At 33.2% G+C, this 17,082-nt stretch overlaps 2 protein-coding genes across 3 annotated transcripts; one reads left to right on the top strand and one right to left on the bottom strand.

Annotated features, from left to right (window-relative positions):
* Positions 1-457: 457 nt before the first annotated feature.
* On the top strand, positions 458-3,155 carry LOC111004738 (ankyrin repeat family protein). Of its 2 annotated transcripts, none has more exons than XM_088127442.1 (3): positions 458-874; positions 1,461-1,856; positions 2,698-3,155. In XM_088127442.1, exons 1-3 carry the CDS (start codon positions 601-603, stop codon positions 2,973-2,975), a joined length of 948 nt encoding a protein of 315 aa, XP_087983568.1. In that variant the 5' UTR covers positions 458-600; the 3' UTR covers positions 2,976-3,155. The 2 variants fall into 2 exon arrangements, with proteins under 2 accessions (XP_087983568.1, XP_022131597.1); XM_022275905.2 differs by having other exon boundaries at positions 463-874; positions 2,662-3,155.
* Positions 3,156-3,790: 635 nt separating this feature from the next.
* On the bottom strand, positions 3,791-6,405 carry LOC111004737 (subtilisin-like protease SBT1.7). The gene has a single exon (XM_022275904.2). It carries the CDS (start codon positions 6,375-6,377, stop codon positions 4,050-4,052), a length of 2,328 nt encoding a protein of 775 aa, XP_022131596.1. The 5' UTR covers positions 6,378-6,405; the 3' UTR covers positions 3,791-4,049.
* Between the last annotated feature and the right edge of the window lie 10,677 nt (positions 6,406-17,082).

Genomic DNA, 17,082 nt, shown 5'->3' with positions numbered 1-17,082 from the left:
GGAGAGGAAGGTTTGCACGAGGGAACAAATAAATTTTGAATCTGACCTTGATATGAAGATCAAGTTAGAATACCGTACCTGATAGCATGTAAACATATTTTAACTTATGTCATACGTCACATTAAAATATTAAAAATTTGTTAATATATGGAGTGAATCGGTTTTTTCATGGTATAATTATTACTAATATGGCATCATATTAACATTACCATTTTCAATTTATTTAAAATGTAATAAAATATTTGTTTTTATAATCTTTTAAATAATATCCATTGAAATCATATTTTATAATATTTTCATCAACGTTCATATTAGAAGCTTTGGTAAAAAATTGGAATGTAATATTTTATATATTCGAAAAAGAAAATACAGAAGCACTCATGTTAGATGGGCCTATAAAAGCCTGTTTAGTTTAGAGTTTAGTGGCCAAGTGAAGCCCAGACTTGACCTTTTCTAAAACGGGCCTAGAGCAATTGACAGCATTTTGACAGAGCCACTCCCAAAGGCTCCGAGTGCGAGATTCTCCGTCATATCTCCGTTGGCGCGCCGGGATCTCACTGTGCGTGTGTGTGCGGGTTTCGAAGTGCAAAGCAGGCGGCCATGGACGAGTGCCAGCAGCTGTGCCTGGCGGCGCGGACCGGCGACGCCCACAATCTCAGAGCTCTAATAGATTCCGGAGCCGATGTCTCTCTGTTCGACGCCGAGGGCCTTACACCTCTTATGCACGCCGCCAAGCATGGCCACGCCGAGGTCGTTAAGGCTCTTCTGGAAACTGGTGCGCCCTGGAACGCGCTCTCTCCTTCCAATCTCTCTGCTGGGGACTTTGCTCTGGACGCTGGTCACCAGGACGTCTTCCAGATTCTTCTTAATGCCGGTACAGCTCCCTGCTGATTCTAAACTACAGTAACTTATGCTCAGTATAACATCTCGGTAGATTGAACCTTTCAAATTTAGTTAACGCAGAGATTTGTGGTTAATTCTGGTGTAAACGTAACTTGTTAGTTAGGGAAATTCGAGATTTTTCTATTTGGTAACTTTTAAACTGTCTATTTTACTTCTTAAACCTTCTGGTTTATTCCATTTTAATTTATAATCTTGAAAAAAACAATCCATTTAACCCTTGCCTACCGTTTTTTTTTTTTTAACAGATGGATAATAACATGTTAAAGTGGTCATGTATTAGAGCCACATGGGTTGTTGTTGAGGCAATTATGGCTAATGCAAAGAAGCCAAAAATGGTAGCAAGAATCAAAGTAGCTATTTTTTTTTTTAAAAGTCCGACGTTCTGAAAGTTCAGAATTCAAAATTGAATGAATTTAAAAGTTTTTCATATATGTTTTGCACAAAGTAATTCTGACAAGAGCTGTATATCTTGTCTTGGATCTTGGACATCTAATACCTTTGAAATTTTGATTTATATCAGACTCCATTCCCTTATAGTTTTACTTTTAATGTGAAAGGGATTCAAGCCGAGTTGGTTCTTGGGACTATTGCTAGGAAAGCAAGCCAGAATGGTGTCTGTAATGGGGATTACTTGGATGATAGAGTTAGTTTTAGTGAAGATAAGGTGATGGATTCCGAAAGCAAAGCGGTCATGATGGCTTGGGAAAAACCATTGATGGAAGCTCATGCTAAGGCTGTTTGCATGGGTGGTGGTCACATACTGAACATCGGATTTGGAATGGGCCTAGTGGATACAGCCATTCAACAATATTCCCCCACTTCACATACAATAGTTGAGGCTCACCCAGAGGTTTATAAACGTATGATTGAAACTGGATGGGCTGATAAGAACAATGTGAAAATTATATTTGGTCGTTGGCAAGATGTCCTACCTCAACTTGAATCTTATGATGGTGAGTCAGTACTGAAATATTTTTTATCCATCCTCATATGAATATTCCATATCTGTCTTTGGTATCTAAATAGTGTAAACAAGTTTGAGTTTAAATTTCGTGAGTTTATTCTACTCAGTATAATTGTACGAGTACATTTAGCTTCATATATTTTGCTTATAGTTCAAGAAATTTCAAATAGGCTTCCACTGATATCCTTGCTATTTAGATTTTAATACGATTTGGTATGAGCTTATTCCAATTTCATTATGCATGAGGCCTATCCTTTATATACATTTTAACATAAAGGATTTTAAATTTCCTTTTCATTAGATGTTTGGTCATTTTGAAAAACGTTTATTTGGTTTCAGATCCTTTTCAAACCTTTTGCTATAAGACATTGCAGCGTCATCAGAAATATGCTATTAATTTCTTCAACTTCTTGTAGGATTGAAAATTTCATCACTTCCTTACATATTGTCTTTCAAATGTAAATATCATAAACTAAAACGTATTTTCAATTTAAAAATCATTGAAGTGTATGAAAATATTCCAACATAATAAAAAAATTTGTATATTTCAACTATGTGTAGTGTTTTGTTTGTGCCTTGTGCCTGTTTAGAGGGACTAGATTTTTTCATTTTTATTTTTGTAAGAGAGACATTTTTGGTTAATTGTAATTAGTTACTTTTTTGTAAGTTCCAAAGTATTGATCACTTCAAGTAGTCATTTGAAGCATTGTAATAATTTATCTTAAGAATATCTCGGTGTGCTTTCTCATTTTGCATGGTTATTGTAAGTTGGTGCGTTACCTTCTGATGTTCAGGTATTTTCTTTGACACATATGGAGAATACTATGAAGACCTGAGAGGGTTCCATCAGCATCTTCCAAAACTGTTAAAGCCTGGAGGAATCTACTCATTCTTCAATGGTCTTTGTGGAGGTAATGCTTTTTTCCATGTTGTTTATTGTAATATAGTTTCTCTTGAACTAGAAAATCTGGGCTGCTCCACCCAATTTATTCCCTTACCCGTCAAGGATTGTTTGGAGGAAGAAGTCTGGAAAGGGGTACAGCACAAATATTGGCAACTTGACACATATTACCTCCCTGTTTCTCAGTCTATACAAGACTCTGAATGAACTATTCTTACCATTTTCTTTCGTTTGTTGTACCCTGGAGAATTTGAAGGAATCATGTTCTATATTCCTTCTTGGGCTGAATATAAATTTTGAACTAATTTGCTCCAAGACTAGGTCTGACGATGACACTATGTTGATTATCTTTCGTCTTTTGAATCACAATGAAACGCATTCTTTCAATTTCTGGAACTATTCTGATTAAGATTGTAACGGCTGAAGTAAAATATCCTATTTTTTTGCTGGTAAGTTGTGCCAAAATCCTAATTAACGTGTCAAAGTGAGCATAGTTTAGCGTTAATTGTCAAATACCTCCAACCATAAGGTTGTGAGTTCGAATTCCCCTCCCAACATGTTGTACTCAAGAGAAAAAAAAAATCTCAATTAACCATTTTGGACTTAATTTCCCCGAAGAAGCCCACCCTATTCATGTGGATAGCGATTAAATAACTTTACTCTCTGTCAGTTAATTAATAAGTGGCACAATGTATTCAATGATTCACTTAAATAAGCAGCTATGGTACTTAATTCTACGAGGTAGCAAATGTTTTTGAATATCATAACTGCTCGAAGTGACACTTGGACATTTATTTTGAAGAATCTTGATCATGAATAATAATTTTGGAAAAGCATCAACCTAATTAATTGTTGGTTGAAGAAATTTGTAGCAGTTGGCTGTAAATTATATGCTACAGCACTTTTCAACATTGCAGATGAAGCCTGAATTCGTCTATTTTGATTTCGATATATTGTCTTCAAGAAGAGGCATAAAGTAATAGGACATAACCAAATTTTTGGTCACAAATAAGGATTGTGCGTGGATTTACAATGGGAATACTTGATTGATGTTATAAACATAAAACAAAGCCAAATCCACTTGAATTCTGTACAATTCTTTTTTTTTTCCATCCTTGTTCTTTCTTTCCTTCTTTTTTTTTCCTTTCCCATGAATATGATATGGTTATACTTAAAAGGTGCACTTGGCAAGAACAGGCAATACAGGTTAAACTAAAAGGAGACAGTTTTCACTTCCAATTCCATGGAAATGCCATTCTTTTTGCAGACATTCTTCTGGGTTTAAGTCCAGGTGAAAGCTATGGGGCTTCCCACAATGTGTTTCCCATCTGACCATTCCAGTCGGGCAAAGCTTTCTGTTCCCGACGGCATTGGTGAAGCAATGAAAGTCACTGTGTAACTCTTCTGCTCATTTTCTTCCGCAAAACTCAGAGATTCCGGCTCAACCACAATCTTCACCGACGGACTTTTCGACGTCTCGGAGACCTTATACGTCGATGAAGCAGCCTTGTTGGTCAGAGTTCTTGTGTATTTTACGGTGGTCGGTGCGGCGTCTCCGCCTCCTCTGACGGAAGGGGTTTCCAACGGAACTGCAAAAGATGGGTAGTTAAGATCCTCCAATTTGTAGTTCTTGCTCGCGCTGCAGGTGAAGTCTTTCTTGGCGATTACTTTAATTTGAAGTGAGGTGTAGTTTAGGGCGCAGAGGAACACGAAGTAGTCGTCGGTGGTGGTGTCGTAAACCAGGCCGGGATCGAGGGCAGCCCCTGGATTCACATGTCCGGCGCCGATATCGAACGGCGTCGACGGTAATCCGCTGGATATGTCTTGAATTGCTTCGCCATTTTTGTACGTTGAGTAGGCTGTGGTCATTAAGGCAGATCTAATGGCGGCCGGGCTCCAATCTGGGTGAGCGGCTTTCACAAGAGCGGCCAATCCACTGATGTGCGGGCAGGACATTGATGTGCCGGAGATGATGTTGAATGCCACGCGCCGCTTATCGCCGTCTAAACCAGTTGGTCCGGCGGCGCCGGTCCATCCGGCCAGGATGTTTACTCCCGGTGCTATCAGATCGGGTTTTAGTATATGCGGAGTGAGGAGATTAGGGCCTCGAGAACTGAATGCGGCCACCACCGGCGATGGCTGAACCCCCAACCTTGTGGTGCCGGTGCTGAATTTTGCTGTTGGGTTCGCGTCGGAGGAGATGTAGCTCTTTATCGCGTCGCCGGTTTTCTGGCCAACGGCCGCCGCCGGCAAGAGATGGGCATCGGCTAATTCTTCTTCCCCGTAAGTTTCAGTGTTGGCCAGAATCATCCCTGCACCGCCGGCCTCTTTCACCACCACCCCTTTCTGTACTCTAGAGTTGCCTCCTCTGTCGCATACGACTATTTTTCCGGCCACCTTCGCCGGATTCAGAGTACCGGTCAGGCAACTGCTACCACTGGTAGAATTACTCGCATGGGCTGCATACACAATTGGTACTAAAGAGTCCGGCAAGGGCTTTCCACTGTAGAGTGACTCACCTGTGAACTTCTTCCCATTTCCAAGGGTAATATAAGCCGGGAAGTCTCTGTCCAAAGTTCCCGCCCCGACCGTGGTTATCCATGGCGCGACGTTCGACAAGCTACCCGATGATGGTCCGCCATTCCCGGCAGAACATGACACAAAAACTCCCTGAGCCGCAGCAGAGAAGGCTCCAATGGCAACATTGTCTCTGTAGTAATCAGGGGAGGATCCACCAAGGGACAAGGACAGAACATTGACACCATCTTCAACAGCCTTGTCTATTGCAGCTAAAATGTCTGAGCCGAAACACCCTCCAAGCCAACATACCTTATATGTTGCAACCCGAGCCTGGGCCGCCATTCCTCTCGCAGTCCCGGAAGCGTAACCGAAGAGGTTGGCTCCAGTCACAGCGGATCCAGCAGCAGTAGTTGAAGTGTGAGTTCCATGGCCATCATCATCCTTCGGTGACTTCGACTCCTGGGATTCGTCAATCGGGCCGAATGCCGATTCGTAGCCCTTTGCAAAGTATCTGGCTCCAATCAATTTCCTGTTGCAACTAGACGAGCTGAAGTTCTTACCCACTTCACACTCACCTTTCCAGCTTGTGGGCACTGGTCCAAGCCCTGCATCGTTGAAGCTCTCAAGTTCAGGCCATACACCGGTGTCGAGAATTCCGATGATTACTTCGCCCACCTTCACCGATGCCGGGAAGAAAGAGTCGCTCTTCCCGAGTCCAAGAAACTCAGGCGTCCGAGTCGTATGGAGCTCGTATTTCGCCTCAGGTATGACAGCAAGAATTCCTTCTCGCTTTTCCATTAACTCAGCCTCCTCCACAGTCAATCTTGTGGAGAAGCCATGAATCACTGTGCTGTAGGAATAAAGCATTTGGGCTGAATCAGAAACTGACTTCAAAGAAGAATCGTACCACTGGAAATGATCATCAAATGCTTGTGGCATGTTGGTTCTGTCCATGTGAATTATGTAAGTCTTCTTCTTCAACTTCTGATTCGTCTTTTCTGCTCCTACATATGAGTAGGAATAGAAAACAATCAAAAACAGAAGAAATAATCGTGAAACTCTGCAAGTTTGCATCTTCATCTTCTTCATTCTCTGTGGAATCGAAGGAGAGCAATTATGCTTCTCTTGTTTGTTTTTCTTGAGGAGGAGAGCCTTGTGCTAAATAGTTTCTAGCTGAGCTCTAATTGGTGGGTCCATTCCAATCATGGCCACCTCCGTGTGGAAAAAAAAAACATCAATAATTCTAAGGTTTTTGAAATTTGCGTATATTTTCTCTTTTTCTTAACGTGTCGTAATGCCTACAATAACAGTGATTCTTTTACAAATCACTCCTTTAACAATTCTAAAGATGGATTAAATATTATCATGGCTTTTATATTTTCAACTTTAGTTCGTTTACGGTCTATTTTGGTCTCTATTCTTTCAACTTTGGTTCATTTTGGCTCTTATTTACAAAATTTTTATATCCAATGGAAACTTTTAATCTAATAAACCTTTCAAAAATAGTATTAAAAATAAAAATTTCCCTACCCCCTATTAGGATAAAATAATTCAAATGGGTTTGAATTTACGAAGCTATAAAGGCGATTATTAATGCATTCTATTGCTGGAAGTATGTTGTAAGTCGGCTATTAAAAGAATAATTGAATGTATATTGATGAAGCCAAATACAAATGGGACCATAAAAATAGGTAATATTAAAGTAGGTGTGAACTCTCTTATATGTGTGTTTAGTCAAATTTGTTAGAGCCCTCTACTTTTAGGGCAACAGAAGTCCACTTTGGGCAGAGTGATTGTTGGCCACTGAAATATTTCGCCAATTCTCAGATCTTTAATCTTTAATCTTTAATCTTTAATCTTTAATCAATTGTGGTGGGTGGGACACTCATTTTGCCATTATCTAATAAAGGTCTCTTCTTTCCAATTCCCAAGTTTTCCAACAATTCAGACTCCATCTTTTTCTACAAAATTCCATTTTCCTTGATTTTTTTTCTCTTTTTTTTTTGTGAAATTATATTTTTCCCAAAATCAATAAATAATTCATTTTGGGGTTAGCTCGAAAACTGTTGTTTAGAGTGACATTTGGGTGACTTCCTCGTACTTTTAGAATGTAATTTCACAAATTTTGAAAAGTACTTTCTCTTAAAGAACAAACAGATTCATTGATAATGGGATTTGAAACTATGTTTACTATAAGTATTTTGAAAAAAAAAACTAATGATATATTTGGGCAGCTTTTAGCTGTGTCAAGAATATTTAAGACTATGTAGCATGAAAGTGCATATATATTTCCTTTTTGTTAAAAGTACTTTCGGTGGTTCAAAATAAAATTTTAATTTGGCATGACTGTAAAAGAATAATTTAAAGTAATTAAGCTTAATTAAAGGCACATTTATATGTGAAGGTGGGGTTCGATCATGTACCTTTTGGTCGGAAATACATGTCTTAATCATTTGAGTTAAGTTATCTCTAATCCGTTCATATGTTATTTTCAAATTTGGCCAACCTGACACATTCAAAGCATAGTCTTAGTCCATGAAAGTCCAAATCAAAGAAATGAAAAAAAGAAACAGAAGGGATAAGACAAAAATAAGTGGAGTTGATGACTATGCCAAAATGAAAGGAAAATCAAACTTTAAATCTGACCTAAAAGTCCAGAATTAAGCACAGCCAAGAACAAGATGGTGGAGGGAAGCTGGATTAAGTAGTAGAATTAAGGATATGGTTAGAAATAATTTCCAATTTGATCAATGATTAATACCGTCCTCTTCCTCAGGAGTTTGATTGAGGCATTTCAACAAGCAGCTTATGTTCAATCCCACTAAATTTATGATATAATGGGCGGAGGGCTACTTTCAGTGGGAGGCCACCACTCATCACCATCCCCATCGCCATCGCCATTTGATAAAGCTTCTTGATCTCTTCCTCTCAATTCACAGCAATTTGGACCGAGGACCCATCTCTGAAAAAGATAGCTTATAGCTCATATGATCATACAATGGAATACCATTTTTAAAATATGTTGATTGATGGCGATCGATGGCTACAAGTCTGTGTATCTAGTCACAAAACTCTTCCCCTATATATCCATTAGTTAGCCTAAGATTCTTTTCAAATTACACCTACATGCTTGTGATTATTCTATTTGTCATCTCGGGTTTGCATGACTTGGGTCTAAAACTGCGTCGAAGAATGAGTTTCATGATCTTTTGGTTTCTTGATTTCCATCTTAATGTAGCTTCCTCTTAATATCGTTGATGCAGCGTTAAAAATTATTGGATGCAAATTTGAATTTGTAGTTCTCCTCTCGAACATGTGAAGGTATAAAACTATTGCTATCTTCTGCGGCAACCTCCAATAATTTCTCATGACTTTGTGATTAGTTACAAGTTACTCAACTTTATGAGGTAGATTTATATAGTCTAATTTTCTACTTTCAACTATTATTTTAGTGACCGTTCATACCAAAGATAGATTTGATTCTCTTACCCACGTTACAACCCCAATTGATTGATACCGTATACATGTCCGCTGTACAATGATCGAAGGGAGACCTGAGTTAGAAGATCACTTTAAGGTTCAAAGCATAGATTATGGGGTCGAACCAAAGTCTGAGTAACCGAACATTAAGTATGCTAATTGATAACTATCAAACGATGCCACTAACCACACTTGTGGATTCTGTGTCGGACTTTGGTGGTCGAATGATCTCCAAGCGATTGTAACTGAAAGTCTCCTATAAATACCATAACTAACGTTATTCTCGGACACATGCGAATCTAATAACAAATTCAAACTAAAATTCATCGAATTGAGATTAACTTGAGTTTTAGAGTGTTCCATCTTCTTTTCTAGTAGAATTTCAACAAAAGACTTCTCGCAGGTCCTTTTTCAAGCCCATCTCGAATACGACATTATTCGTGATTAGAATTGAGCTGAAACAGCAATCATAATTTAAAATCATGTCCAGTGATTTAGAAAAATAATGTTACGAGGGGTTGTCTTTTCAAGGGGGAAATAAATATCCATATTAAGGATACGACTGTCATTATCCGACCTACAATTACATTACGTAATCAAAGTTAGAGTTTGTGATAAAGTTTATATAAAAACGTTACTGTTATGACAAGTGGTCTTTTTTTAAAAAAATATATTATTATTATTATTATTATTAGGCAAGTGGGTATGCTAGAAGGATAGCTGTGGAACTTTACTCAACATTTTGTAGCTGGGAAGAGAGATTAAGAAATTCAAAAGAGGTCATGTTCTGAAGGGACAAAATTACCGGTTAATTAATAATTATTCCTCTTTTTACATTTTAATTACATATAAGCTTATATAGTTTCAAGACTTGACCTCGAATTTACTTATTTATAATGAATATATTACATAAATTATTTTGTTAACTTCTTTTAGTAAGTATCTTGTCAATTTTTTCTTTTTCAATATTAATATTTTGTTGATTAGATATTAATGACAAAAATTCAAGATAAACTAAATTTTAAAGTTTAGGCTGTGCTTGTAAATACAAAAGTATTGCAAGTATTTTTTTAAAAATTTTAAATTCGAAATTATCGTAAGAATTCTTTACGAAGCAAGACCAAGTGGTTTTGTTTTCTACTTTATATTATTAAAAATTACGTTTGTTTCTACACAATTTCTTTAATATATTTATCACATTTCTTAAAACACATATTTTAGTTCTCAATTAAATTTAAAAAAAAAATAGAAAAATGTTCTTAAAAACTAAAAGCTTTTAAATTTTGAGTTAAATTCTAAAACATTTAAAAGAAAAATAGAATGCTTATCTAACATATTTTTTAAAATATAAAATTAAACTTTTTAAAAAGAATAAAAAAATAAATAGATATTATGACAAAACATAAATAACTTCACTAACCTAAAGTATAATTCTTGTTAGGACATATATCTCCTTAATTAAAATATCCTAATTTTGAATTCTCACCCTCACCTTATTATATTTAAAAAAAAGTGATTTCATTTCTTTAAGCATTATAATTGAGAAAAAAAATCATGATGTATCGTGAAATTTGATCATGAAACACAAAGATAAAAATAAAGCATATATATTTATTTATTTATTTAGGATTGGTGACGGCATAATAAATATAAATGAAAATCCAAGTGGGAAATTAGCTGGAAGGGGCCCACTTTGCTTTGGGTGATTACGAGTTGCTACTTTATTGGACAGAATATCCAAAGCTTTCAATTCCACACCGGAATCAACACACACAAATTAAAAGCATTTTGGATTTTCCCTGTTTTCTATATATATATTTTTTTAATGTTTTTATTGGTATCAAACCCAAAAAGAAAAAGGCAAATTACTTGGAGGTGCACTTAATATTAGTTAATTAATGACGAAGAAAAAGTAATAGTAGAAGTTTGATACTTTTGTCTTATATTATTAGTGATCATAATTGGTAAAATTTGAGAAATACATTCAAAGTTTTTACATATATGCTCATAATTAATAATTTAATTTTTAAAAAAAACATGGATTCTAATGATATTCAAATCACTTCTCTTCCTAATGTTTTCTTTTCTTATTTTGTGATCTGACTTGATTAATTATTGCAACAAAATTATATTCAAGAACACTAAAAAGTTTTTTTTTTTTACTAATCTAAGGAGGTTCCAAATTTTCTTATGATTTCTATCTTCCATATAAACTTTCTTTTATAGCATTTATATTGAAATTGAAAAAGTGTTATCTTTCAAAATTTTATAACGTGGGAGGCATCAAACAACACTGTCACGTGGAGTACAGAGAGTGGATAGACCACCAAGTCTGTCTTAGATGCTCATTCCCCTGTCCCTACATGAACAACCTACAACATTTAGCCAAGTTTTAGGGAGGAAGATATAGAAAATCAACTTATCTAGATGTGCTCGATAGGTAAACCTTTGGCTCAAAATGTCCAGCTGCCAGTCGAATTTCTTGTCGAATATCCAAATCTATAAATAGGAGGTCTCGCTCTGAAATCTCATCACATTCTAGCTCGATCTCAATCCTATGATCGAAGTCTAAATTGACTCGAGCGTCAGAGTGTGTATTTCCTTGTGCATGTCCTTTCTTGCCAAACGATCCATCCAGTTCGCCTAATCAACCTATTTTAATTAGATCGACCTGACTGATATTTATTGTACAAATATATAGAGTTAAAAAAGCACTCCTCTTAATTTGTTAAAATACTAGAGAGAAATGTTTCATTTAAAATTACCCGTTCATAACCATTTCATGTATGCACTAAAGACTAAAGGGACACTCAAAACTAAGGATGAATATTTGTTCTCAGTCTTGATTTCAAAGGAATATTTAACTCACTAATCAAATTTGTATAACTCAAAGTTAAAAAATCAGAACCATATTTTATATTTGAATTTGTCATTCTTAAGCTAAAAAATATGTTTTTGTTTGTAAAAAAATAGTATGAAATCAAGGAGAAATGTATTAATTATCAATATCTTAATTTCATCTCTCTTAATTTTTTTTATTGTGGGATTCTTAACATACATACGTTCGCTTAAACTTATTGAGTTCTGATAAGAAATCAATATCATGATTCCATTTCAAGTTCAATTGTCAATAAGAGCCGTAACATATATATTATAAATATTGATTAGTTTCTTATCATGAAATTCTTTAAAATTAACTTAGACTTTAATGTAAAATTGCTTTCACGAGAAAAAACAAAACCCGTATACATGCGTAGGTCTCTTGGGTCATTATCTATTTCGAAAAATAAAGGAACATGTGACCATTCTTTTGATATAGAGAGAATTACAAAATTCATATATTATATTTATAACTATATATATTTTTAATTTATAAATATAAAAAATGTAAAATTAATCCAAACTATACATTTTTTTTAAAAAACGCCGTAATTAAAAACTCACATGATTTTTTGGATTAAATTATAATTTAGTCTTTAAATTTTTATATTATTTTATTTTGATCTCCCAAACTTTAATTTATTTAATCCTTACTATCATTCTCTCATTGCAATATTAAATTTTTTTTTTTAATTCGCTTGTGACATAGTTTCAACACTTATTCACACAAACATATCTACTCATCAGGAAAAATGAAAGATGTGTTATGATGGTTCTTTACTAAATAATATTAAAAAGAATTATGACAATACTAAAATGCCTTTTGAACGAAATTTAAAAATTAAAACGTTAAAATATGTTATGTAAATATCTTTTAGTAAATAATATAAAGAAAATGTATCTGTTTCAAAAAAACAATAAAAAATAAAGAAAGAAAATTTGTGAGTTATGAAAATAATTAAAAAATTTTATAAACAAAATTTAAAAATTAAAATATTAAGAGATGAAAATAAAATAAATATAAAATTCAAATATCGAGGAAAGAAAGCCATAATTGCGGTCATCATGGGTTCATCAAGACCTAAAATAATTATTAATTTCTGAAATTGAAAGCAAATGAAAAAGTAACTTTTGCAAATTAAATATCAATAACCTCCTTTTTAAAACTAAGAGTTAATTAACAAAACATTTGGAAGCTAAAATTTAATTTATTATTGTTGGTTTACTTTTTGTTTGGTTTCATTTCCTTCAGAACATCTATTTCTCCTTTTTTTTTAGTTTATATATATATATAATATATATATATATATATTTTGGTGGGGATTCGAGCGCATGACTTTCTGGTCAGAATACCTTAACCACTTGAACTATGTTCGGTTTGACTTTTTATATATATATATATATATATATATATATATATATATATATATATAATTTACATTACAATATCCTCTCCTGTTATTTATATTCATTTTAGTCTCTTTGAGAAATTGTATATTCACCCAACCCTAATTTCTCTAGGCACTCAACCATCACTCATCAGCTCTCTCTCTCTCTTACATTTTTATCTTTCTTATTTTATTAAATTATTGATAATCATAACCTTTTTTTAAGTTTTACAATTCAAATAGAAGGGGGCTTCAGAAAAAAAAACAATTCAAGTAGAAGGGATGAAAATTTGAATCTATAATTTTAGTTAACCTATTAATCTGAATATATTGTCTTAAATTTTTAATATTTGTTTCCAAGTGATTTTATTGTGTTTTAAATTTGATAGAGATCGTAACTACTTTTGAAAATAAAACATTTTACATAAATGAAAAGAATCTGTACAATAATTGGAATACTAACAATTAATAGTAATCATAATTCTAGGATTCAATAGGATTAAAATTGAAATAGATAAAAGAATAGTCCTGAAAAATGTAAATAATAATAAAATAAAATAAAAAAGAGAGACAAGAAAATTTGTCTCCATCTCATAAATTTCTGTCTTCCAATTAATTGGAAGGACGAGACAAATGAACAAAGTTCCGTTTCAGACTTTTAGATTCCTCATAAAAGACTGTGAGTGTGGTCCAACAGTTTCTATAAATTTTTCATAATTATTATATTTTTATTTTAATTAATATATTACATTATTTAATCAATAAAGTAGTGTAAAATGAACTCGGGAAATTTGAAATTTTACCCCTCCCATGATTCACTTTGTATTTATGACCCCATTTTGAAAAAACCTAATCTATGACCTCACTCCTCCTTATTTATTAATAATTTCATAATTTTTAAATGTAAAATTACCGTAGTGCCCTCACGTTTCAAAATCATCTCCCTCCACAAATCTCTTTAAAAATCTTTATTCCCCCACAAATTTCTCACAATAATTAATTCCGACCTTAAAAAATCTAACTTTTTAAAAAAATATCTAACTCAAACGGTAAATTAAAAGTTTAATATGAAAAAAATAAAAAAAAAACGTACATAATTGCATAATTTGGGCAAATTTAATTACAAAAAAGTCAAGATTACAAAAAATTTGGGACAATATTGGATTAAATGCTCAAGATTTAATTGATACCAGGGCCAAGAGAAGAGGAGAGAAAAAGAGTGAAAATGCAAAATCCTATCCCGGTCCGGGATCCCAAATTCCAGATTTTTTTTTTTTTTGCGTTATCTCCCTCTTAATTGCAGTTTCTTTTAGCCCTTATTGTCAATTAAATCTCAGGCATTTAATGCAATTTTGATACGACATTTATGAAACCTTAATTTTTTTTGTAATTAATTCCGAACAAATCTTATGCATTTATTCTTGGATCATGCAAATCTTTTTTCACCGTAATTTACTTATTGGAGAATTTAATCTTCAGATTTTTTTGTGTGGATTCGTTTGTTAAGTAATAAATTAATCTATATTAGATTCAAAATTAAAAAAAAATGCTAAGAGTTGGGAGAAGAGATTGGTGGATAAATTTACTTAAAATAAACAAGGATATTTTGGTAATTTTACAAAGACAAAAAGTAGAAAGGATCACAAATTAGAACAGTAAGGGTCACAAATTAGTTTTTTTTTTAAAATGGGTCAAAAATCCAGATGAGCTATATAATGGGGCTAGAAACCCCAATCTCCCAAGGAACTCTGGGGCTAAAAAAAAAGCTCATTTGTTAATAAAAATGAATTATATTTTATATTCAACAACGATGTATATGGTGAAATGTATCAGACGGGTGGGAGGTTCAAATTCTCATATCCTTAATTTGTTGTCCTAAAAAAAGGTAATAATTTGATTACTTGATTCCTTGTGTGATTTTTGACCCGAAGAGATGTTTATCTAATTATTAGTGATGTATTATTATTGATTAAAGCCAAATTACCGCCTAGGTTAAGAATTTCATACTACGTGAGAGATACTCTAAAATAGTAAAGAAAGTCACAATCACACTTGAAATTGACAAAATAATAAACAAATCTAAGATAAGGATATGATTTTTAGATTTTTTTAGTTCGGTAGCATGTGGGTGGAGATTCAAACCTCCAATCTTTTAATCGAGATTATGTGTTAACAATTAAGCTATACCCGGATATAGTTTTTAAATTCTACAACAATTTTTAAAACATCAAGAATATGAATTGCAAAATAAACAAATTTCACAAGTAGGGTTTGTAATTATCCCTCTATACATGAATAGTTGCCACATCAAATCTCGTCATAACTATGTATTTGAAATAATTTGTCCTCTTTACTTTCGGAAAAAAAAAACAAAGAGATAAAGTATTCCCCAATAATTTAATAACATGTAAAGAAAAAAATGTTGCATGATTTTAATTATTGACCAAGGATGAGACTCATGGTCTTGTTTTGTGTCATAATGAAAGTGACAACAAAGTTTAAAGGGCTTAAAAGGTTGCTCAAATGTCACAGTCCCAAATGAAATAATTCAATAACAGTTGTATAAAATGGATCGGCTCATAGTTTTCCTTGGCTTAATGCCATTAATTTCCCTTTTGAATTGACTAATTACAACCAATTCTAAGCTTAATGCCCTTAACTTAGAGCCCAACCTCCTCAATTATTGAGTGATTTGCTTCTCTATAATTGGTATATAAGAATAGAACCTATCGAGTTGTTAATTAATCAATATACCAACCACCTTCAAACAGTGACACTAAAAATACGACTAGTACATTAAACGAGATATTTTGTTTATTTAGCAATAGTTCAATGGACTAAAAAGCGTCCACTTAAGTATAACCCAATTGTTCAAGTATTAAAGATATCATTTAAAAATTATGGGTTCGAATCTCTGTATCCTTATTTAAAAATCAATATAATAGAAAAGAATATGGCTTAAAGTTTATTGTACTGTCACAAAAAATTATTATTATTATTATTATTATTATTATTATTATTAATAATGGTTCTTAGAACTATTTGATGTTTGATAGTTTTTATCTTTGTAGAGTCATGTGGGTCTAATTAATTTTTTTTAGAAAAAGTACAACTTTATTAAAGATAAATTTAACAATGGGCTGATTGATAATGAGACTTTCCACTTTATGGACATTTTTTCCTTGCAAGAGACAAATTCTTAGGTTAAAGAAATCAATTTTTATTTATGTTGTCCGAAGACTGTTTCCTAGGCCAAAAAGGGGGGGAAATACATTAAGATTTAAGGGATATTTGAGTTTGTCACTTTGTCTAAATTTGTAGCCTGTAGTTGAATTGAGAAAATAAATGAGTTTTAGACGTTAGAATTTATGTAACTTTACTTTAATTTGCTAATTTGAGAATTGTAAAATTCAATTGGTAGATTGAGAGACAAGTATTATTACACAACATAATTTACTATTTTAACTTGTACAATTAATAAATTTATGTTGTAAAATTAACGAAATTATATACCAAATATAGCAAACTTCAAAGTCGTCTTCTCACTTTTGTCCAAAAAAGAAAGTTTTCTCCTCTTTTCCCTTTCCGCAGGCACAGACTTCAAAGCATTTTCTTTCCTAATTTCCGAAGGCACACACTTTAAAGCCTTATTTAACTATTATATTCATCATGAGATTAAAATCCATCCTCCAGGCATTAAGCCTAGCAACTTATCAAGCAATTTTGTTTGCATTTTCATTTAAATGATGAAGTCGCAAAGAGAAAACTATGGCTCCTGGTGAAACATTTTTTCAATATCATTGAATAGCATGGTCTGTAACTTAAGTAGAAGAGCCATGTTATAAGTAGCATTATTACACAGTTGAGCACTTTTGTATGTCATCCAAGTGAATGTGTATAATGTTGTAAAATTTCGTAAGGGAAAAAAAAGGACCCCATAAAAGATGAACAAAAACTAAACCAAAGATTACTAGGACCTATATGAACTACTATTACTTGGCAAAGGTATGAACAACAGTTTCTCCCTAGATAAAAATAAGAATGAT

Source organism: Momordica charantia (assembly GCF_013281855.1).
Source record: "Momordica charantia cultivar OHB3-1 chromosome 8 unlocalized genomic scaffold, Mcharantia_2.0 BLBB01000008.1, whole genome shotgun sequence".
NCBI lineage: Eukaryota > Viridiplantae > Streptophyta > Magnoliopsida > Cucurbitales > Cucurbitaceae > Momordica > Momordica charantia.
This window is presented reverse-complemented; position numbering and strand designations above follow the sequence as displayed.

What these genes read in the sequence shown, in the direction of transcription:
- LOC111004738 (XM_022275905.2), top strand. Translation starts at nt 601, where the DNA reads ATGGACGAGTGCCAGCAGCTGTGCCTGGCGGCGCGGACCGGCGACGCC. An exon ending in CCAGATTCTTCTTAATGCCG is followed by an intron (nt 875 to 1,460) that starts GTACAGCTCCCT and finishes TTAATGTGAAAG; the next exon opens with GGATTCAAGCCGAGTTGGTT. An exon ending in TCAACTTGAATCTTATGATG is followed by an intron (nt 1,857 to 2,661) that starts GTGAGTCAGTAC and finishes TCTGATGTTCAG; the next exon opens with GTATTTTCTTTGACACATAT.
- LOC111004737 (XM_022275904.2), bottom strand. Translation starts at nt 6,377, where the DNA reads ATGAAGAAGATGAAGATGCAAACTTGCAGAGTTTCACGATTATTTCTT.